Source organism: Dermacentor variabilis, chromosome 8, assembly GCF_050947875.1.
Source record: "Dermacentor variabilis isolate Ectoservices chromosome 8, ASM5094787v1, whole genome shotgun sequence".
Lineage (NCBI taxonomy): Eukaryota > Metazoa > Arthropoda > Arachnida > Ixodida > Ixodidae > Dermacentor > Dermacentor variabilis.
The window spans coordinates 61,159,363-61,182,343 of record NC_134575.1 but is presented as its reverse complement, the minus strand read 5'-3'; the positions used below and the strand labels follow the sequence as shown (position 1 = coordinate 61,182,343).

Genomic DNA, 22,981 nt, shown 5'->3' with positions numbered 1-22,981 from the left:
CAGAAATCTGCTTTTAAAAGAAATCTGCGCTGTTCCGAACAGATTCAAGAGCTTTAAACAGGTTATAAAGGCGCCAGTCTCATCATACGCATGTGCACTCCGTGTCTGCAATGCACAAGCGTTACATGAGCTACTGCTTTAACATAGGGCGTGGAAAGACGAAAGTTACGGTTCAGCAGTGCACAGTAGTATTGTAATGTGGTCTGCTTAAATATTGCCCTCGTATAGTCTTCCCTTATCCTTCTTTTTCCTATCTCTCTCTCTCGTAGATCCCACTCGGAACACGTGCGAAAAGAAGGAGCACGAAGCATGCCACGCCACTGAAAAAGTATGCGACTTCACCGCCAATGCGGCCACGTGCATTGGTAAGAAACCAGTCTCGGAAAAATCTGTTACTAATACGGCCTGCTTGTTCCCCGAGAAACCGGGGTAGAAAGGAAGGCCGGATACTCACGGGCGTTCTCTGCTGCCCCTGTTCCCAACCGCCTTTCTTGCATCCGCACCAATATCCCACCCCCCGCAAAATACTGGCGCGAAAATTTATTGCATAGTCCAAATTAAAGCACTGTGCAGCGAATCTCGTGCTTATTCAAAGTGTTCCCGAACGAAACATATTCTCGAATAGAGGGTTTTCTCCAGTGGAAAGCAATCCTAAATACTGTCGCAGAGTACATTACGATGTACAATCTCTTGATGAATCAGGTGCCCGTTATTGTTCATTGCCTAAAATCTGCTTAGGTCCATTTAACAGCTAACTTAGCGGCGGCAGTATTCCCCATCAATTCATGAATTCTTGACACACGCTCTTTCTATTTTAACTATATATGATTACGTTGCCTATATTCGGTAATATTTCTTTTATCACAGTTGCCTCACACTGTATGTCAATATTGGTTACTCTATTTGATTGATGGTTGCCTTGTAGTATTTAAAATTGCTTTCATTGTGTGCCATGTTTTTGCTGACGTGTGCGCTAATGCCCGTGCACTAGGCAATTCACACAGCCCTGGTATACTTAAAATAAATAAATAATTACGTAAATATCCGAAAAAGGCACGGGTTCAAAACTCAACAAAACAACCTGAATAGTAGGCGTCACAAGTGCGGGACAGGACCTACGAGCAGTGGCCCTCTGCCGTGGCCTTTCGTACGGCTTCGGCTACAAATGAACATAATTCCTCATTCAGTTCAGGGACGAGTAAATCTTGGGCGAAGCTAATTTCACAGCGAATTCCTCTCCGAATCCCCCAGCTGGAAAGAGTTAAAGAAGATTTATTTCGAGGGGTTAGAGGCACTTAGGCAATAGCGCTCCCTAAACCCTCTCGGCCTTCTACACCCCTTTGCCGCCGGGCACTTCCGACACGCAACGCAGGTGGATTGCAAAAGTGGTTCGTATTTTTGAGAAATAGAAGCAAAAAGGGGTTGTGGACTGTGGGCAAGCGTGGTTCACCTTTGGCGATCCTATGTGTGCGATCCTATGTCCGCAAGGCATGTCTGCACCTTATGAGGGCGAGATTGGCAATAGTGTCCTCGTGCGCTTAAAGCACAGTGCAGTGCGACCGCCGTCTTCTGCACTGTTCACTTCATGGTGACTGCACGTCCTGCCAGCATTAGCTGCGCCAGTCATCTTTGCAAGTAAAGCTGCGCGAAGCAGAACACTCGTGTAAAACAGTTATCTGCGATATGCTTTTGATTTTTTTTCAAATTACTGGACTCGCGCATGCGCCATAGAATTGAGACGAAGTTAATAAAATTTATCAGCGCACACGAAATGTTGTTTGCGAACGACGGGGCTTCACAGACAACGAAAAGCAAGGCGTGTGCACTGTTGAAGGGAAGCGCTTAGCAGACGACACTCGGACAGGAGAGTCATTGATGCACTTCTGCGTACAACGTACAATTGCCTATCTCCCCGCTTCTCGTCGTTATAAGCCGCTCACAAACGGTGCGCTAGACGCTCGCACGATGTTATTAAAGATCTGGGAGGCTGTGGAAGCTGCACAGAACGAGTAAAACCGCTAGGCTCTGAGTCTGAGTTTTTAGTAACGCTCAAGACCATAATTTCGGACTACACGACTTCCGTCTTTTTTTCCCTCGTACCAGATAACAAGCGTACCACCTGCAATGAAGAAGAGAAGAAGATATGCAAGGAAATGGGAAAATATTGCGACTTCAGCGCCGGTATCGCCCTCTGCGTCTGTAAGCAATTCTACTCGAACATAGCCTGCTGTGACTGCTTACACTCCTTCCGCACTGAATGTACACCTTTCAGACACGTGTTTCCACATGAATACGAAGCTTACTTTTGAATATGCCGACTAGTTACGACAATGTGAAACTCACGAACAAAGCGCTGGATGCAACGTTTACCCTCGGCTAACCAAAAAAAGTCGCCGTACCGTGCGAAACGCCAAGCGTTGATTGCGATAGCAAATTATTAAGCAGCTATACGCAGTGACGTTAGCAGCTCTATCGGCGTACAAACTACCGCTAACATTCAGTTTGTAGTTAAACTAACAAGCATGGTGTCACGCGCACACAGGCAAACACGAACACTTCTTACCCGATGACCGCGGACACTTGCTATCAGAACGCTGACGTGATGGAGCGGCGGCAGCAGCGGCGAGCGAATCGCTCTTTCTGCTGCCTCTAGCTTCAAGGTGAACTAAGCGCGCCAGAACACAGCGCACACGGAGCCATCAGCTTTCTCAGGTCGTCTAGCCTTCGAATCCACCGCATACTCCAAGGTAGCTCGCTCGTACCCTGCCCTCTCCTCCGCCGGGTGCCTGCACGTCTCCCCACGTCTGCCCTTGCGTGCGTGAAAAGACGCTACCGCACCAAGACACCATCCTCCTCGGCTCAACCTCGCATGCTTGCGCTCGCACCTACAGCATACTACGACGTGCGGCCGCCATCTCATCGTACCTGGACATTGTACAGAACGTCGCGGCTACACCAATACCGATGGCGATGGGGAAAATTTGCCTGTAGTGTCCATAAGCAACAAAATATGTCACGTGACTTTACCACGGAGATTGATGCAAAAAAAATGGAATTTTAACATGTGCACTGTCGGATTTGACGGGAAATTTGACGTGTGGTTCTGGATAACTGGCTGGTGATAAATGTTATTTCTTTCAGCGAATGCTCTCAACTTGACGAGCGCACCCACTTGCATCAAATGTTTCAGCTGTTACTATTACAAAACACATTATCAATAAGAGATGAATATGCCTCATCAATTTACTTTTCGCAGATATGGCGACTTACCTAATCTGACGTAAGTAGTCCCACTACAGAACCAATTTTTCACCTGCCGCGATTGCGCCGTGTTTGCAGAAAGATATTTAGATCTGGCGGCCCTAATGAAGACCCAGTCATATATTGTGGCCTAAGGGGCTATAGTTCACTACCGCCTGACATCCAAACTAGGAGCTAGGTGTAGTTTTTTTCATGCACATGTATCTTTCCTGACTCCTCTGCATGGCGCTGAGTTTTCTGTGTCTTGAAGAATGGGAAAAATACAACACAGAGATCGAGGAGTGCAGGAAGCTCGACCCTTTCCTCATCTGTTTTCCACCTTGTGTTCTTTTGCCTGGGCTGTTTTTTTTGTTAAACTAATCCTCCTTTCCAAACCGACTCTGCTGACAGCGACGGCTGCTGCATCGCTGAAAAGCGCGCATGCGCCAGTCGCCATTACATCAGCGAGACAGGCATGAAACGGGCGCACATATTAAATCAACCTCGCCACTGCCTTTTGCGTCACGTCCATCGCTTCTGTCTCTCTGCCATGCGCCTCTCTCTTTGCCATTCTTCTTCCCCCGCAAATGTCAGACATATATCTTTTGTCCTTGTGACGTCACTACGTCGGACGTTCCGCCGTGCATTCGAATGAACGAATGTGTGGTTTTTATTGGCGCAAAGGACAGCTATGGCCAAAGCGCGCCAAGCGTGCATTGGCGACAGCACGCTGTTTGCATTTCGGTAAAGCTCGTGAACGTTGTAGGGGGGGGGGGGAGTGGCAGATGATACCAAGATGGTACGAGATTACAGCAGAACTTTTTGTTGGGCTAGTTGGTGCATATTACTGAAGTGCTATAGCGCCAAACAGACGACACAAGAAGAAGAGACACGGAAGAGTCCGTGTCTCTTCTTCTTGTGTCGTCTGTTTGGCGCTATAGCACTTCAGTAACGAGATTACAAGTTGCGTAGAACGACATTAAATAGAATTGCCCACGTCGCATTTCGCCTTAAAACGTTTAATTGCACGCGTCACACAGATTCAAAGGCGCGCAGTAGATGTGTATTATTGATCGTTTCTTTTTGGACCATGCGATGGGATGTACCAACTTCGCCAGTGTCTCCGTGCATTAGAAGATTTCTTTGGTTTCGTCTGTTTCTCCTCGGCAGCCGGGAGACGCACAAAATGTAACGAAGAGGAGGAGGCCATATGCCGGGCACTGGGACTGGACTGTGATTTCTCGCTCGGTGCAGCCCTGTGCACCGGTAAGCACACGCGTCGCACACTGAGATGCCGCGCTTCGTTCACTCATTTATTTGCCCTCTTACTTTTAGTCTGAAATTTACCGAAAGTGGGTTAGACGGCATTGGTAAAAGCAGCCATTGTAACCGACTACACCATGTTGCCCTAAGTCCTGTCACACGCACACACGCACGCACACACGCACACATTATATATATATATATATATATATATATATATATATATTTATACGCGCGCGTGTGTGTGTGTCACAGCTAAATTCGACGTTGCTGGACAGAACCAAGGGAATTTCCTGATTATATGATTAGTCCTAATTAATAGGTGAACTTGTAAAATAATATAAGTAGAGGAAAAGTGTGATCGAGAAAATTGTAGAGACACGAAAAATTGCAGATACAGCTTTCTTTTCCCGAATGCGTGCTACATAAAAGCGTCTTTCCGAGAGTGAAAGAAGCCCGCGAATACAAGTAAAGAGCCCCGAATGACAGTCGCACGGCAATATTGTGCGTATTAACACAATATCGTTAAAGAGCCCGTGTCGCAAAAAATTTGGCGTCAACGTCCACATATACAACACATACCTAGGCCGTTCATGTTACCCAAGAAATTTATTGAACTGAATTTCTCAAGCTAAAAATACGCGGAGAAGTCGTAAACTACGACTTACACACAACCTACAGGCATGATAGCTCTCTGATTGTGATTTGAATATACGGAAAGGCATAATTTTGTTACGCGAAAACTGAAACAAACCCCTTTTCTGGCGTTTCTACAATGCACAGACCGGAGACGGCGTCCGCGATTCACGCACGCCGGCGCATAAATTTCTCAGAGTCTACGGAGCAGCTCACCCACTTCCTTGAAAGACTTCCAGATGGCGCTCACATCAGCCGCATCGCGGCCCCTGCAAGAGGCCGCGTTTCGACCAGAAAGCCCGCCTTCGTGCATAGTGTTTGCCGTGAGTGTTTCCCGCTGAACATTAAGGTTACATACGCTGCAGTTGCTGGGAAGCATCAGGGGTCTTTGATTGCTATCGCGTTCCACTCTTAAATGCGCAGCTTAAGCGTCCTACAAGTTTTCGCGGGCTTCTTTCACGCTCGGAAAAACACTTATGTAGTACGTATTGAGCAACAGAAAGCTGTGTCGGGAGTTTTTTATGTCGCTCTACAATTTTCTCCTTGACACTTTCAATATAATTGTAATATTTGAGAAATTGTATATTTAATTAGGACTGACTGTCTAATTAGGCGGAAGGAAAAAGATAGCTTGTGCAAGCGACGGCGAACAACATTACCTTTGTTCTGTCCAGCTACGTGGCATTCGCATAGATTTAAACACTGGCTCAAATTAGCCGGGACGCCATGTATATATTGTGACAGGCTGACGAAGACGACGTTTTAAGAATAGTCCGAAGAAGACGACATTCTTAAAATCTCGCGCGTTGTCTACCATCGTGTCAGCGGCTACAGTGTTATATATATATATATATATATATATATATATATATATATATATATATATATATATATATATATATATATATATATATATATATATATATATATATATATATATATATGGGAATGCAACTACATATAAGCATGGATGCTCGTATCAGGTAGACATCGCTACAGCGACATGAAAAGCGCATCGTCTCTAAGCCGGATGGCCGTCGCGTTATTAATTTCTTACAAGTACAGCATGTACAGCGCGGCAGCAGAATTAAACGCTAAATTATCTGTTTAAACATGGGCCTGACAAGCAAACCAAATCAGAAGCAGATACATTTTAGTTGCGCGTGCATATCCCCAATAAGTATGTTGTATACAACATAAAAAAGACAGAGCTATAACATCGCAAGAAAGTGCATAAACGATGGCCCGATATACAGTCAGAAGTTTGCGTTTTTCGTTCCGCCAATGATACGCCTTCCTTCATAAGAATGTCTGGCTTATATGCGACATGAATCAGCGGTACTTAGTCCTTAGTTCCACAAACATGGCGTCACCAGTTATGTGTTCAATTTTTTTAGATAGTTGTTTTCTTTTCATAGAAAAAACGCGCACGGAGTGTGATGACGAAGAGACCGACATATGCAAATTAAGCAAGGAAGACTGCGACTTCACTGCGCAGGCAGCATTTTGCATCGGTAAGTTACTATCCCCGACGAGCTGTGATTACGATGTTTGCCACTGGCAGACTTTTGTGTGCGACATGTGAAACTGTGTACATTCTTGTATTTGATGCAACTGCATTTTTTATCATTCTCCGGTAGATCCAAATCGCACAGCTTGCAATCAAGAGGAAAAGCAACGGTGTGAAGCGGTCGGCAAAGGATGCGAGTTTGTAGGCGGGGCCTCTTTGTGTTACGGTAAGGAGCTGCTCTCGTTGAAAGCTATTTGTGATGAAAAAAAAGAGAAACTTCCGCTTGTTAATGATTTTCGCGTTTGAGCTCTTGTTCGTTCGTCTCTCTGGCTCTCTTTGTGTGTGAGTGAGTGAGTATTCTGCTATCCTCGTGGTCTTTTCCACCGTAATTCAGTCTAGTAACTGCAGGGCTGTTGAGCTTTATTGTCTAAACACATACAAAAATGCACGATATGTAATAAGATTACACGAATATGCGAAATTTCTACCAGGAATCGGATATACTCATAATCATCATCATCATCATCATCATCATCCTGGTTAAGCCCTCTGCAGGGCAAAGGCCTCTCGCATACTTCTCCAACTACCCCGGTCATGTACAAATTGTGGTCATGTCCTCCCTGCAAACTTCTTAATTTCATCTGCCCACCTAACTTTCTGCCGCCCCCTGCTATGCTTCCCTTCCCTTGGAATCCAGTACGTAACCCTTAATGACCATCGGTTATCTTCCCTCCTCATTACATGTTTTGCCCATGGCCATTTCTTTTACTGCATTTCAACTAAGATGTCATTCACTTGCGTTTGTTTCCTCACACAATCTGCTCTTTTCTTATCACTTAACGTTGCACCTACCATTCTTCTTTCCATAGCTCTTCGCTTCGTACTCAATTTAAGTAGAACCCTTTTCGTAAGCCTCCAGGTTTTTGCCCCGTACGTGAGTACTGGTAAGACACAGCTCTTATACACTTTTATCCTGAGGGATAGTGGCAACCTGCTGTTCATGATCTCAGAATGCCTGCCAAACGCACACCAGTCCATTCTTATTCTTCTGATTATTTCAGTCTCATGATCCGGATCCACGGTCACTACCTGCCCTAAGTAGATGTATTCCCTTACCACTTCCAGTGCTTCGCTACCTATCGTAAACTGCTGTTGTCTTCCGAGACTGTTAAACATTAATTTAGTTTTCTGCAGATTGATATTTAGGCCCACCCTTCTGATTTGCCTCTCCAGGTCAGTGAGCATGCATTGCAATTGGTCCGCTGAGTTACTAAGCAAGGCAATGTCATCAGCGAATCGTAAGTTAATAAGGTATTCTTCATTAACTCTTATCCCCAATTCATCCCTATCCAGGTCTCTGAATACCTCCTGTAAACACGCTGTGAGTAGCATTGGAGAGATCGTATCTCTCTGCCTGACGCCTTTCTTTATTGGGATTTTGTTGCTTTCTTTATGGAGGACTACGGTGGCTGTAGAGCCGTTATGGATATCTTTCAGTAGTTTTACATACGACTCGTCTACACCCTGATACCCTAATGCCTCCATGACTGCTGAGGTTTCGACTGGATCAAACGTTTTCTAGTAATCAATGAAAGCTATGTATAAAGGTTGGTTATATTCCGTACATTTCTCTATCACCTGATTGATAGTGTGAATATCGTCTATTGTTGAGTAGCCTTTACGGAATCCTGCCTGGTCCTTTGGTTGACAGAAGTCTAAGGTGTTCCCGATTCTCTTTGCGATTACCTTAGTAAATACTTTGTAGGCAGCAGACAGTAAGCTGATCGGCCTATAATTTTTCAAGTCATTGGCGTCCCCTTTCTTATGGATTAGAATTATGTTAGCGTTTTTGCAAGATTCCGGTACGTTCCAGGTCATGATGATGATGATGATATGTGGTTTTTAATGGCGCAAGGGCCAGTTATGGCCAAAGAGCGCCATGACAAATGGTAATTTAAAGAATTCATTCTGAATGGCGTGGACGTTCCAGGTCATGAGGAATTGCTAATACAGGTTGGCCAGTTTTTCTAGAACAATCTGCCCACCATCCTTGATTGTTGTATTCATATAGGAGGTTGTGGCCAAGTACTGCACCAGGGTGGCCAATCCTGCTCTGGTGAGGGAGTGCGTTAGCGGTTCTGGTCACCGGGATCAGGCCGCACAAGCTTCTACCCTAGCGGCCTGACCCATCTGAATGCCTGCCGATCTCGGAAGCCAACAGACACGCCGAGGAATGTCGCCAGCTGGCCCCCCGATTCACCTCTGACGACCAGAACCGTCGAAAAGCCGTTCACGATGCCCAGAACTCGACTCCCACTTTTCTTCCGGGCGCTCGCGTTTGGTTGTTAGTGGCACACCGCATGCCTGTGCTCGCTTCAAAACTCCTTCCGAAGTATGACGGGCCATACCGCGTTCTCGAGAGAACATCACCCGTCAATTACCTGGTTGAGCCGCTAACGCCACCGTCCGACATGCGACGTCGTAACGGCGAAGTCGTTCACGTTCACCGTCTGAAGCCGTAACACCATTCTACCGTCCTTGCAGAAAACTAAGTCGCCAGGATGGCTCCTTTATTTCCGCGGGGCCATTGTAAGGAAGATGACGAACGTGCGCACAGAGTAAGCAGCACCGGCAGCATCAAGCGCGCAGCAGAGGCTCGAGCTCGGGAACTGCTCGGTGGGACCCAGGACCGGCGGTCGCTACGAAAACACCAATAAATCCCCTTTATATAACTACTTTTGCCTAAAACTACGGTGCCTAATTGCAGAAGCCGATTTCGTCGAATATTCTATTCCTGCCAAAGATGCAGGCCTAATGCAAATATCGGCTAGTCCTTGCTCGCCGCCAGAAGTGCGCGTGTTTATAGCTGGCCACGCATTTCAGGCAGTTGCGGCCCTACCAGTAAAGGTTATTTAGCCTTTCGTATTGTGAGATGTACGCTTTGTTTTTTTTTCACAGTAACCATATTTCCCCTTGTCGTGTCCATTTCTCGCTCGGGCTGATTTACAAGCTCCGCAGAATCACTGACTTTCGTATGGCATTGTGTGTAATTGGAAAAAAGTGAACTTTTCCCACACTTATTCTCCGGAGGCTGTTTTTTAGTTTATAGAAATATAAAATTTTTACTTATTAGGTTCAATATTCGAAGCCCGCATTTTTAATATGATTCTTCAACTTGATTTCAATATTTCGCTACTTGACAACAGCTCGTTCCAGGCTGATGCACAAATGGATGACATCTCTTTAGCTTACTGCTGTAAGCTGTACGTGGTAAAATCAATATGCGCAGGGGCTGTCCCTCAAAATATCTCCTGCAAATTATCAATGTCTCAGCCATACAGTCAAATTCACCGTGCATATAATAGCCACTTTCTTTAACCTAAGCAGATTTGGATTCTGGAATTCCGCAAAGTCACCTTACAGGGGCTCTCCGGTAACTTTCCCGTTTTTTTTTTTGGGGGGGGGGGTGGAGGGTAAGCTTGCGCTGGTTTACGCATCTTTCATAGATGAAGATGTCTATCCTAGTTCCCCCGAGCCTTTTGACTTTATTGAGCTTTTACTTAACCCAGAATTGTGCACTCCATTTGCGGGATTGCTGTTGCGAACGAAATACAAGCTTCAAAACTACTACATTAGTTTCTTGCTCCATACGACCTTGTAATCAATGATGGCGACAAATTTTTCTGCCGTTAATGTATGACTTATTACCGACTTCCCTTCAAATTGTGGAAGAATATCTTATGTGAGGAGTGTATTTTTATAAAGCGGAATTATTAAATATATATGCCTATAGTGAAATACACCCATTGTGTTGGGTTATATTGCGACAAGCCCTGTCACGTATGTGCATTCGTTTTGAGAGGGTATACGTCCTTAGTCCGTGAAATCAGTCTGGTCTTCCTGGTAAGCCAGCTAAAACAAGTGTGTAGTTTTGTAGTAAACGTGTGTCATGCACGCCAATGAACAAAATTGTAAATTGAATATATCCCGTTAAAAGGCGATAACATTTTCATTAAGAGCACCAGTCACGTTCAAAACAAAACCAACTTCATCTCTATAAACTGCATATGTAATGACTATACCGTACACAATACGCATTGAAATTGTTTTCCTAGTTCGTCTCTTTCCTTCAACAGGCCCTGCGCGCTCAACGTGCGACGCCTCTGAGAAGAAAAGGTGCGCTAAATTGGGAAAGGGATGCGAGTTCATCGGTGGAGGTGCTCTTTGTTCTGGTAAGGCGCCGCCAGGGAACTTCACGGCAAACTAAAAACCACGCTCTCTTTTTTGTTCTATTGCCTTCCTTTTCTATTTTTTTAGAACAACAGTGGCGTGTTCACGATATCTCGGTGTAATATGCATTTTTTGTGGTGATGCATTTACTGAATATGTAATGTGGCCTCACCATATTATATAGGAGCGAGCTAGAATAATAAGAACTGTCGGGATATGTATTTTTTTAATGCGAATAGCATTATTTGCCTACTTGAACCTATCTATCTATCTATCTATCTATCTATCTATCTATCTATCTATCTATCTATCTATCTATCTATCTATCTATCTATCTATCTATCTATCTATCTATCTATCTATCTATCTATCTATCTATCTATCTATCTATCTATCTATCTATCTATCTATCTATCTATCTATCTATCTATCTATCTATCTATCTATCTATCTATCTATCTATCTATCTATCTATCTGTCTGTCTGTCTGTCTGTCTGTCTGTCTGTCTGTCTGTCTGTCTGTCTGTACGCCAACCCAGTGACCTAAACTGTCTCTCTGCTTGGGCCGCTAGGTATGTGCTCCTGGTCGATATGCCGTCATGGTTGTTCCATTGTCATCATCATAATAGTTCCATCTTTCTCTCGTCATTCCATCGTCCTCACGCCATCTACCGCGACCCAGTCACCCAAGTTGTTTAATAGCTTGGGGCAATATGTGTGCGCTCGTGGTCGTGATGCAATCGTCACCGTTCCATCGCCGTCATTCCAGCTTTGTCGCCCGGCACTCGTGATGCCCTCATTGTCGCGCCACCGTCGTCATACAGCCGCTTTGCATTTGTTGTCACACCGCCATAGTGTTGCCGTTATGGTCGCTCAACCGTCGTCCTTCCAGCTTCGTGACCTGACTCTCATTATGCCATCGTCGTCACGCCTTCTGCTCCGACCTAGTGGTCCAAATAGCTTAGGATAATAGGTGTGCGTTCGGCGTCGCCATGCCGTCGTGGTCATTGCATCGTTGTCATTCCAGCTTTGTCATCGGACTCTCCTCATCGTAACATGTGGTCGTCGTCACGCTGTCGTTTCATCATTGTCAGTACTTCGCTAACGTCATCCCATCGTCGTGATGCCGTCGTTGTCATGCTGCCTTCGTCATTCCATCGACATCAGTTTTTCTTTGTCATTTTATTGCTGTCATGCTGTCGTCATTCAATTGTGATTATGACATCCTTGTCATGCCGTTATCGTCAGTCGCTATCGCGCCCCTACCGTCAGACCGTCCTATGCCATCGTTGTCGTGCCATTGTTGTCCCTTCAGCTAAGTCATCCGGATCTGATCGTAATTCTGTCGTCGTCAAGCCATCGTCGTCATACAAACTTCGTGATACAGTAATACACGCCATTGTAATTATACACTCGTCGTCATCCCTTTCTCATGTCTTACCACTATCGTTACTGCATCGTCGTCATACAGTCATCGCCATGCATTCGTCTTCATACCATTGTGGTCATGCCATTGGTGTCACCCTGTTGTTTCTCCATTGTCGTAATTGCGTCCTCGACACAAAGACGCTATCATGCATCCGTTGTCAAACCGTCATTGCCGTGCCCTCTGGTCACGCGATCGTCGCCATTCTGGCGTTGTCGTCCGGTTGTCGTAATACAGTCGTCATCTTGTCCTCATGTCATCATCGTCCGGTTGTTGTTGTCCTACCATCGCCCTAATTTAAGAATCGACATGTCATTGTAGTCATGCCATCGTTGTCACACGCTTCTGTCGTTCTATGGATATCATTCCTACTTTCTCGTTCCATCGTCACTCTGTCAGGCTCACACAGTCCCCATCATGCCTCCATGCTTATGGACCGCTTTGGCAAACGATTGTCATAGTTGAGTGGGATCATATCGGAGTACGTAAGCATATAGCCGAATCAATAAGCTTCAGAATAACCACTACACAAGCTACAGAAACGGCACTTACGGAATACGGTCATTCGCTATCATTGGGCATTATCATATGTTCGTCCACAGTCATCATATACCGAGAGTTATCGCGAGATGTCCGTAACTTTTGTTAGTTGAAACGATATGAAGAAACCAAGCAATGGGAGCCAGAATGTGTGCAATGGAAAGTAATTCTTGTAATTATTGCAGTCACGCTCGTGTTATTTCTCTTGTCAGGAAAGAAACGCACGAAATGCAACGAGGAAGAGGAGGGAAAGTGCAAAGAAATGCAACGATATTGCGATTTTGTCGACGGAGCTCCTCTTTGCGTAGGTAAGTATGACTTCATCATCGTCAGCGCACTGAGCTCCTTCAAAAGAAAAAATCATGAGTGTAACAGAAACAAAAACAACGGCCTGTATTCGGGATTAAATGCACGCAGACACGGCATTCTGGCTGATATTAGATCAAGTAGTAGAATAGAGCGGGCTACGCAGTCTTCGACAAGGTACACCCTTTAAGGTGTATATTTGCCACACAACGATAATCGTCATCTGCCTTGGCTGCGTTTCCTTTCTTGAAAACGCTACACTCGCTACTTTCCAGCCGACAATGCGCTGTCATGCTGATAACGCGCATGCCGTTTGCGACTTGGAAGTACCGGGCTCGCGGACAAGGACCGGGAAATGCGGACAAGACAGATGACGATTATTGATGTGTGGAAAGATACAACCCAAAAGGGGTAATTTTGCTTAAGAGTGTGTAAGGCATATACACTCTCAAACTAAATTACACCCTTTGTGTCCTATCTTGCCCTGTGCTGTGAAGCGTGCCGTCAGCCAAGTTCATCAGTGCCAACTGGATGAGGCCCACACCTGCGTTTTCGGGTTCCTCTGTCGGTTGCATCAGCGGAAATTTGTTTCACCACTTTCTGCTGAGGAACGCGGGGCTGTGAGGCGGCGTTTTGACAACTCTGAGATCGACATTCTCCCTGCTGACAAGAAGAATGCCACAGTTTTCCCGGATACGGCCGTGTGCGAAGGAAAAGTGCTGGACCTGCTTGACAACCAGGACAGTTAGGTTCGGCTCACCCGGGACCCTACCTTGAAAGCGCAGAAAGGGCTACAGGAACCCCTAGCGGAGGTGTTCCACTTTGTTTATCCTGAACACAAGTCCCTCAACTATTCGCTTCTTTGTCATAATGGTGCGCCCCTTGCGCTTTATGGCTTACCGAAGATCCATAAACCGGATGTCCCTTTGCGACCCATAGCGGACTTTACCCGTTCCCCCGTGTACAAGCTATCGAGCTTTCTGCGCAGAATTTTGTACCCTCTCGTTGGAAAAGGCATAACGCATGTGAGCAACTTCATCGATTTCGTTGAAAAAGTTCGGGATATCCTTCTCGGCGACGACGAGGTGATGGTTTCGTTTGACTTGTATCTCTGTTTACTTCCATTCCCACTGACATGGCTGTGGAAGCGTGTTCTGCTGCTCTCGGCGCCGATCCGGCTCTACCGTAACGGTCGCCATTTGATGTCCCCCAGTTGAAGAGGCTCCTCCGTTTTTGCCCGGCAACGCCTACTTCTGTTTCGATAAGGCCATCTACAAGCAAGTCCACGGCACATCAATGGGTGTCTCTGTCTCAATTACTACTGCGAATCTGACAATCAAATGGCTGGAAAGTAGCGCGCTCGTTACTTTCAGCTCACCACCAGCAATTTTGCTATGCTACGTTGACGATTGTGTTTACGTAATCAAGCACCGTGCTTTGGAAGTTTTCACCACGCATCTAAACAATCAAGTAGATTGAATTCAGTTCACAATTGAAAGGAAGACAGACCAAAAACTGCCTTTTTTGGATGTATTGGTGAAAAGAAGCAATGACGCCCTTTCTTTCAGCGTTTTCAGAAAGAGTACGCACAGTAGCCGGTACCTGAATTTCTTGTCTGTGCACCCTGACGCTCACAAGAGGTCAGTAGTTGCCTCCCTCTGGGGCTGTGCGAGCCACATTTGAACGAAACCTCAAGGCCTAAATTCCAATGGGCAGACAATGCGGAAAGATCTTTCGGCGAGCTGTTCGCCCCCTGCGTTCATGAATTCTGTAGAACAACGTCTGTGCAATCCTTTCCAAGCTAGCAGGGCCCATCTAAAGAGACGTGTTTACACTCCTTACGTGCCCGGGATAAGCGAGACCTTATCAAACGTGCTGCGTAAACATGACGTTGAGGTGGTTCACGTTACTGTGCGCAAACTGAGGCAAGCACTCTAGTGGGAAGGACAAGCTGGCGAAGGAAGCCTTTCCTGTCATTCTTTACAAGATCCCTTGTGCGGATTCCAATTGCGTCTACATATGGGAGACGGGCAACCTTAAACAGCGGCTGCGCCAACGCCAAACGATGCGGAGATGAAAAGAGTAGCTTCAAATGCTTAGGCAGAACGTGCAGGAACGACTTCGCACAATATTGACTGGACGAAATCTAGTCTAATCAGCCAGAAAGAAACTGGAAGTCACGTCTGTACCTGTTGTCTCTCGACATACAATCAACAGAACACATGATCCTCGAAACGAAGGAAACATCGCCTTGCTTACGTGCGGTGCTTGCGCCACATGATGAAACATGTTTAGGTGGGCACACCAACTTTTTTCGCCCCATCGTGAACAAGGTTTCCGTATGAGAGCCGAAACCTATTGTATTTGATTAAGTTTTACTTTGTCGGTGTACATCTTTCTTTGTCACGTTGTGTCGCCAGATACGACCTAAAGGGTCGTATCTCACCTAAAGGGTCGTATTTGTTTAAGAGCGTATAAGTGGCAGTGGCGACTCCAAAAAATGCACCAAACGGTCTTTTTCTTCTTCCTTTTACAGCGAAGCTGTTAAGGCTAAAGTACACGTACACTTGCCGGCACGCGAAAGCTCGCGCACGTGCGCCTATGCATGCACCGATGATGCAGGACGGGTCGCACGCGTCTAAGCGCAGCGCGGGCACAGATAACTTCTTGAGACAGTTATCGGCGCTCTGGAACTGACCGGATGCCTCACAGAAACAGGAAACCATGTCTACCAAGGCGGAAACAGTGAGCCAGGTGGGCGCGCACTGGCACGGATCTTGAAGGTTGAAACCGCCATTCCTCACGAGGTGCAAACGCAAATGCGCACGGGCGTAAGCTTTTGCGCGCCGGTATGCGTAAGTAGTTTGACCTTTAGGTTCCGCCTGCGACAGCGTGCTGGGTTTTGAATGTGAATCAAAGGACGGCCAGAACCCGAACTTTTAATTTTAAAAATAGTTATAAATTATTGTAAAATAAATGTTACCTTGCGTATAACTAATTCACATTGACAAGAAACTAATTTGGGCAGGTTTTTAAGCTGCAATCCGTAGTTTCGTTGTCTCACCGTCTCCACGTCTAGGAGTTTGTAGGGCTGCTACTGTGCGCACGCATGAGAACAAAGTGTTGCCCGAAGTCAGCGGAAACCATTTATTTGTGTCCAGCTACATCCAGCACTGTACAAGCGCCCGGTCCCGGGCCTGCGTGGGATTCTAAGGGCTCCCGGGCCAAAAACGAATAAATAGGACAGGGACGTCACTTCTACGTCACTGCGGGAGGATGGCTACCCGCGAAACGTCGCTGAAAGAAGTCCCCGCGGCTATGCTGCTTGCTCTCGCGATGACCAATGGGCCCCCCACTTGCGAGAGCTCGCGCAATATCAGTTGGCTCGGTCATGCGATAACTGCGGCTCGGCGCAGTATGACCACAGGATGAGCACTAGGCACAGTTCTTCGGCTTTAGAGCATTCGTAAAAGGATCGACTCACGGAACGCCTTCACCGCAGGGGCAAGAAAGAAAGAAACACGATTGCGTACTCAGTGGTGTCCTGGAGAAGTCAGCCTCGCGCTCGCTCTGCCGACCACCGCCGGCGGCGCGAGCGCCACCGCCGCAAACCCTTACGAGGGGGGCCCAGGGGTGATTGTAGAGAAGAAAATATGCGTGTTTATACAGCTCTTAAAGGGAGCACGGCTCAGCAATTTTGGGAAAGGGGAATGGTGGCTGAAAAGGTAGAGAAAGAGGCGGAGAAGAGGGTGGGTGGGGAGGAAGAGGAGGGAGTAGTGTTCCACACCTCAGACGCGGTTGCAATACCTCTACAGTCGTTCGTCCAGCATCGTGTCCTCAACGTAGCTGAGTACTGCTGTGAAGACCTGGCTGTGACGTCAGGCTGGGAAGAAGAGGTCCTTGCTGGAAGCAGCTGGGGTCCCAAGCGGCGTAGCTCAGTCACCATGGTAGTTCGTTGAAGGTTGAGTGCGGGCGGGGCTGGGTACAGTAGATGTTCCAGTGTTTCGTCTGCCCCGCACTCTGTATAGATCGGCGAGACTCTGCCCAGCCGGAAGCTCACGGCCGCTGTCCAACAGCAGCCGATCTGCCGGCGGAGGAGCGACCGCTCCCTTACCGCGAGCGGAGCACCACCGTCGACAACCGTTGCGAATGGAAAGGGAGAAGTGTAGGGACTACAGAACAGGTGAATGCCCCCACAAAGGCACTGAGCCGCACGTCAATCCCCACATTGTTGAGCGCATAAACTAGGTTCATACTGCTCAACAGCGGCCCAATTGTCCGGGAATGGCCACTAGCCAAACCAAAGTCCAGTCAATCCAGGTAGAGGAGGGCAGTGTACCGAATGACATTGGGTTGATGAGTACATATAGGATCTGGGACGCCGCACCTATGGGTACCAAGAGCCGCATAATGTAAAACTATTCCAATATGTTTTTATTCCAATCTCCTGACGTCAAATTTGCGTAACCGCCGATGCGAGCATCAGACGATCACCCGCAGGGTTGTCTGAACAAACCAATCAAATGCTCCCCTCGTTCATAGGAAGTCACTTCCGTTTACTTGAAAAACGAATAATGTTTGCCTGTACTGAGCGGCTTGTATTATCTAATTGGAGCATGCTCAAGTGGAGAGGGATTTGATGGGGCCGAGCCACTGCACTGAATATCGATAACCGGATGAAGAGGGCAGCGTCGGCGTCTGCGATTGGTCCGCTTTCTCTTACTTAGCTTGCCGTGGCTCGTCGACAATCGTGGCGGCATGCAACGGAAGCTTCACGGAAATGGGGAAGAGTGCAAAAATACTTCTAAAGCCCAACGACATCCCTTGCTCTCGGTAATGCTGGCTTGCAGGCTTACTTATTAATCACGGTACATTACGAGAGCACGATTATATATTAAGTCCAAATGTAACTGTCACAAATGTTCACGTACGCTCAGGTTATTCGCATCCTCTTCCATATACCACAACAAAATTCCTTGCACAGGGGTATCCTCTGCTTTCTTGCTTTTGACAAGTATACCTTTAGTGAAGTGTAGCCAGAGTATCACAGACAACACTAGAACACATTAAAAAAATTGATAATTCTTTCTGTGCCTTTAATAAAATCGAAATACAATAGACAGCAAGCCGCGAGGCCAGTTTTTCTTTCATAGAACTGAGCTAGACTACTGCCAACACGCGTTTGTCTTTAGTTTATGCCACTATATCTCAAGTCTCCAGCGGATAAAATTTTATAATATGAATGCACAAATTCCGAAGAAATAGTTATGCTGAAGTATAACTAAGTATTAACTAAGCTCATTATGTGTAGTCTTGTAAAACATAATTTGTGATTTCCTTGTTTCTCTTATATGAGCCTTGTGAATATTACGATGCTACAGGCTCTCTGCAGAAGCACCGCACTTCTCTCTAACCTAAAGCACGTGCTAATTATTAAAATTGCGGGGTGTCCATGCATGCCACATAGGAGTGCTGCCATCTGAATGAAAACCACGCACACCGCCCTTAATGCATTTACTAGAAAACTCACAGAGCTGATATCTTTGTTCCTATCTCTGCATCTCGTTTTAAACTCCTGCATTTACTCTATGATTCTTGCCTGATTATTCGTGTGTACATTGCTTCTTTATAAAAAAAGTTCGACTTCTGCAGTGTAGCGCACCCAAGCCACGATCGGATTATGCGGCACGTCGGACGTTTGAATTAATTTTTGACCTGTTCAGGCTTCTTACTGTGCACATAAACCAAGTGTACAGAAGCTCCTACACACTTCGCCCCCATCAAAATGGCGTCTGCCGCCGCCTAGATTGAATCTGCGACTTCGGGAGGTCAGTAGCGCAACGCTATAGCTATTAAGCTATTACGGCAGGTATTTTTTTTTCTGCAACCTATCTTTGTCTGCTGGATTTGTTGGTTATGCTCGGCTAAATTTTGACCCACAGTTCTCGTCTGGATACTTCTTACTTCGGCATACCTTAGACATGGTATACACATTATTCTTTACCGAATGCACGATCGTAGCCCGTATCATTAAACTTCAAAAAAAAAGATGATCGTAATAATGCCGCGCGAAGTCGTCGTTTTCTCTCGCGGTTTGCATGCTGCGATTAACTTTGCAATTTTTTTTCTTCCTCCGTGTATCGCGACAGTCAGAAAGCGAGCAAAATGTAACGAAGAAGAGACGAAAGTATGCAAAAAACTTGGAAAATCATGCGACTTGTCAACAGGAGAACCTCTGTGCACCGGTAAGACTATTTCATTTTAGACATCAGTAAATTCCGTTGCCCGCGATACGGATGTGACAAGAAATGTGTTTATAAATGAGAAAGAAAAACCGCATGCAAACTGCAGATAAACAAAGACAAATTACAACAAAGCCGACTTTTAAAAAGAGCACCCAGTTATATTCAGCTACAGAAAACATCAGAAATATGACATAAATCAATAACTATCTCATTGCATGTCAGACTTTTGCGTATTCTGCCCTTGTTTTCCTCGCTAAAGCAGGATTTTTTTATACCGGATTTACTAGGAGCTAAGTGTTCCCTTCAACAGTGAACCGTACTGTGCACACCACTGCAACTTTTAGTAAATAAACTACTAAAGAGCACATGATGATTTGTTTGGTATGCATATAAAGTACGATCATAGATTCGGATGTTATTTTTTTCTAAGGCACATGTTTGCATTCATATGCAGTAGAGTTAAAGGAACCACGACATGGTCTTCCAACATACATTGTTATGAGTCAGAAATACTGCCAAAGTCGAACAAGCTGTCCAAGTGTAGTGAACAAGAGGACGAGGTGTTGCGCCTCGATCCCCTCATATTTGTTGTGGCTCGCCTCTTGGCTCAACATCTTCCCGTAACAATACTGGAGCTTTGCATTGCAATAAAAAGTGGAGGAGCCAGTTCGCCTAGTACAGAAGCTGCCGAGCTCTGCGAAGCCTAAATCGGTTGTTCGAAATGCGGTCTCGAAACTGCTCCTACCGGCACCAACGAGAAGCACGACGCATTGTCGAGTTGTTTACAGCGCATTTCATCCGACTAAGCACCTGCTGGCATGGAATGTAGCTACGCGTTTGCCACATTTCAGCATTGTTGCCGAGTCTTCCCAGTAGTTGCCAGGTGCGACCACGATCGCCTTACGTGTGACCGCCCTCACTTTGGACGAGCACGAGACTGATGCTGACAGTGATGCTGACGAACGACCGAGTCGTCGTTAGACAGGATCACTCAAAACACCGATATTCCACCACCGCACTACGAGAACAGAAGGTTCGGATAGTGTGTACGAGTTCGTGTTTGGCCAAACAGCGTAAGACGAACACAGAGACGAGAAGACGACCGTAATGACGCCGTCCGGTACGTATTCCTGTCTCTGTGTTTATCGTGCTTGAGCTGCTGTTAGGCCAAACGTGCCTCAACACGCCGATAACTACGCCAATACGGCCCACAAGTGGAAATTATATGGCACACAATCGGCCGGCGCTCTTGCCAACGACGCCAACGACAAGAAATTGCCAGTCGTCATTACACCGGCCTCCAGGAGATTGGTCGCTAAGCGAAAACTTCAAACGAGAAATGTCGCAGTTTCGCCCGAAAGGCGAAGCATCTATAGTGGTCGCAAATTATTATTCAGCTATACGAAGTAAAGGTAGTGGTTTTAACGCCACTATAAGCTTGTAAGCATTCGTTTACTAACTAAATTAACAAGCATGGTGTCACGCACGCACGGGCAAGCGCATCTCACTCGATGACCTCAGTCACCCACTGTGAAAGCGCTAGAGTGGGGAACTGCAGCAGCAGCAGCTAGCGAACTGCCCTTCGTGCTGCCTCTCGCTCCAACGTGAACTAAGCCGCGGGAACACAGCGTACCTGAAGCTATCATCCCTCGGAGCGCTTAGACTCGGTATCCTCGTAAAATCGCTTTCAAGGCCTGCGCGGCCGTGTTCAGCGCGCCAACCGCAGCCGCCGATGGAGTAGAACACCCCTCCCACATCCCATCTCTTGCTAGCTTGCGCGCGATGAATGACAGCGCGCTTCGTCCCCGCTTTCCTGCCTTACGCGCGCGAGATCGAGCCACCATCCTGCTCGGCCCTCACCCTTTGCTTCTGCTCCCTACAAGACATTAAAAAGCCTTGGACGCTTCAGTTTATTATAAATTGATCAATCACATGCCTCTTCGTACACCCCAGTCCTGCCGGCGAGTTCATGAACCCCTCTTTTCCTTCCAGATTGTCCTATAGATACTTGCTGGACAGCTTGTCAGGAGGCAGAACCCAACAGAACGGTGCTCGCTGTCACATGCTCGGCGCCTGACATGTGCTCTTGTTCGTACGAAGATGGTAAGGAGCTCCAAAAGCATAAAAGTGGGAGATCAAAATATAATGCAAAAACTGATTGTCATTCCAGATCCAATGCTTATACAGGATGTCACAGTCAGCTTCAGCCAAGCGGCTAAAGAAACTAGTACAATATATGATTATAACACATACTGTGTTTGGTCATATGTCATGTTTAGCCGCAAACATAATTATTAATAGCTAGTTATACGGCTTACTAGAGAAGGTAAATAAACAAGTTTTATAGCGTTGGATTCATGGCATGACTGCCACTGCGAAAACTGTTATTGCGTTCTGAAACAACCTCTTCAGTCGTTTATAGGCGCTGCGTTCTCCCTAATTATTTTTCCTCTCCGCGCGCGAAATACTAAATGTGCCAGGTGATCGCGCGTCGGCGTGCCACGGCACCGGCGGTCCCGAAAATGATTTGGAGGAACGAAGTACGCTCACTGCCTGAATCGGCAACCCACTGACCATTACGATAGGCTGCAACTGTCACGTGGTCACGCAAATCGTGATAAGCATAAGCCAACACCGGCAACTTGCCGTTTCCAGATGGTTGCCTATATGGGGCAGCCTGTACAACCTCATTTATTTATTTACTTTATTTACTAAATACTGCAGGCCTTGATAGGCTCAAGCAGAAATGGCAATTTTTCTTGAGCCTTGCCAAGCAGGTTTTTAAAACAACACCTCTGTGTTAAGGAGTTGTATGCAACTGTGATATAGGGAGAGGAATAAGCGGTTCAATAGTAAACACATGAGGCACAGAGCGGACATAGATACAAAACAAACATAAAAAATGATATTATTAAAACAGTATTAGGGCCATTAGACGGCGCCAACATCGTAACTAAACACTCTAGGAACCACAAAGGTGTATTATTCCTAAACAAGTTAGGCTGCTTCAATGCTCACTGTTAGAGAGGGAACTTTCGGCTATACCTAAGTTTTGCAACACCCAAAATGTTTCACAAGAAGTTGATGAGGTAGCCGTCCACTTACAGCTACCCAGCACCCTGCTCACTTCTTTTATGATGAACGGAACGAAATGAACAACAGCAAGCAATGAGGCGACTAGGTGATATCTACTAGTTATTGGTGCATGATTTCACAGCAAACGGTGCTAAAGCCGGGACAAAAACAGATTACGACATGAAATGTTTATTTCGTGAATGGCGGCTTATAAAGCTTAGAAGGGAATGAAAAAGGAAAGAGAAGAGCGAAAACCAAGTAAAACTCAAAGATAGCAGAAAAACTTTGAAGCACAACGCCTGCCTTAGCCGCATACGTTGCCTCCCAATGCAGAGTGTCTAGCCTCAAAACATGAAAAAAATAAATATCAAGCTCAGGCTGAAAGAGACACAGAGAGAAAGTTTGTCATTCAGAGCTCCTTCAGGATTTGTGGAACAGACATCATTCTCACTCAAAACACTAAAACATTATATCAGCAAAACTGTAACATTGTTTCGTTCGGGTTGTTAG

At 46.2% G+C, this 22,981-nt stretch overlaps 1 protein-coding gene across 1 annotated transcript in view; it reads left to right on the top strand.

Annotated features, from left to right (window-relative positions):
• The window catches only part of LOC142591047 (uncharacterized), a 79,955-nt gene that overhangs the window by 28,787 nt on the left and 28,187 nt on the right, over window positions 1–22,981 (top strand). Inside the window, exons 6-14 of the mRNA XM_075703423.1 lie at window positions 270–365; window positions 2,104–2,199; window positions 4,411–4,506; window positions 6,558–6,653; window positions 6,780–6,875; window positions 10,786–10,881; window positions 13,058–13,153; window positions 19,301–19,396; window positions 21,389–21,499. Coding sequence (XP_075559538.1) covers window positions 270–365; window positions 2,104–2,199; window positions 4,411–4,506; window positions 6,558–6,653; window positions 6,780–6,875; window positions 10,786–10,881; window positions 13,058–13,153; window positions 19,301–19,396; window positions 21,389–21,499 — 879 coding nt within the window. The remainder of the gene's footprint in view (window positions 1–269; window positions 366–2,103; window positions 2,200–4,410; window positions 4,507–6,557; window positions 6,654–6,779; window positions 6,876–10,785; window positions 10,882–13,057; window positions 13,154–19,300; window positions 19,397–21,388; window positions 21,500–22,981) is intronic.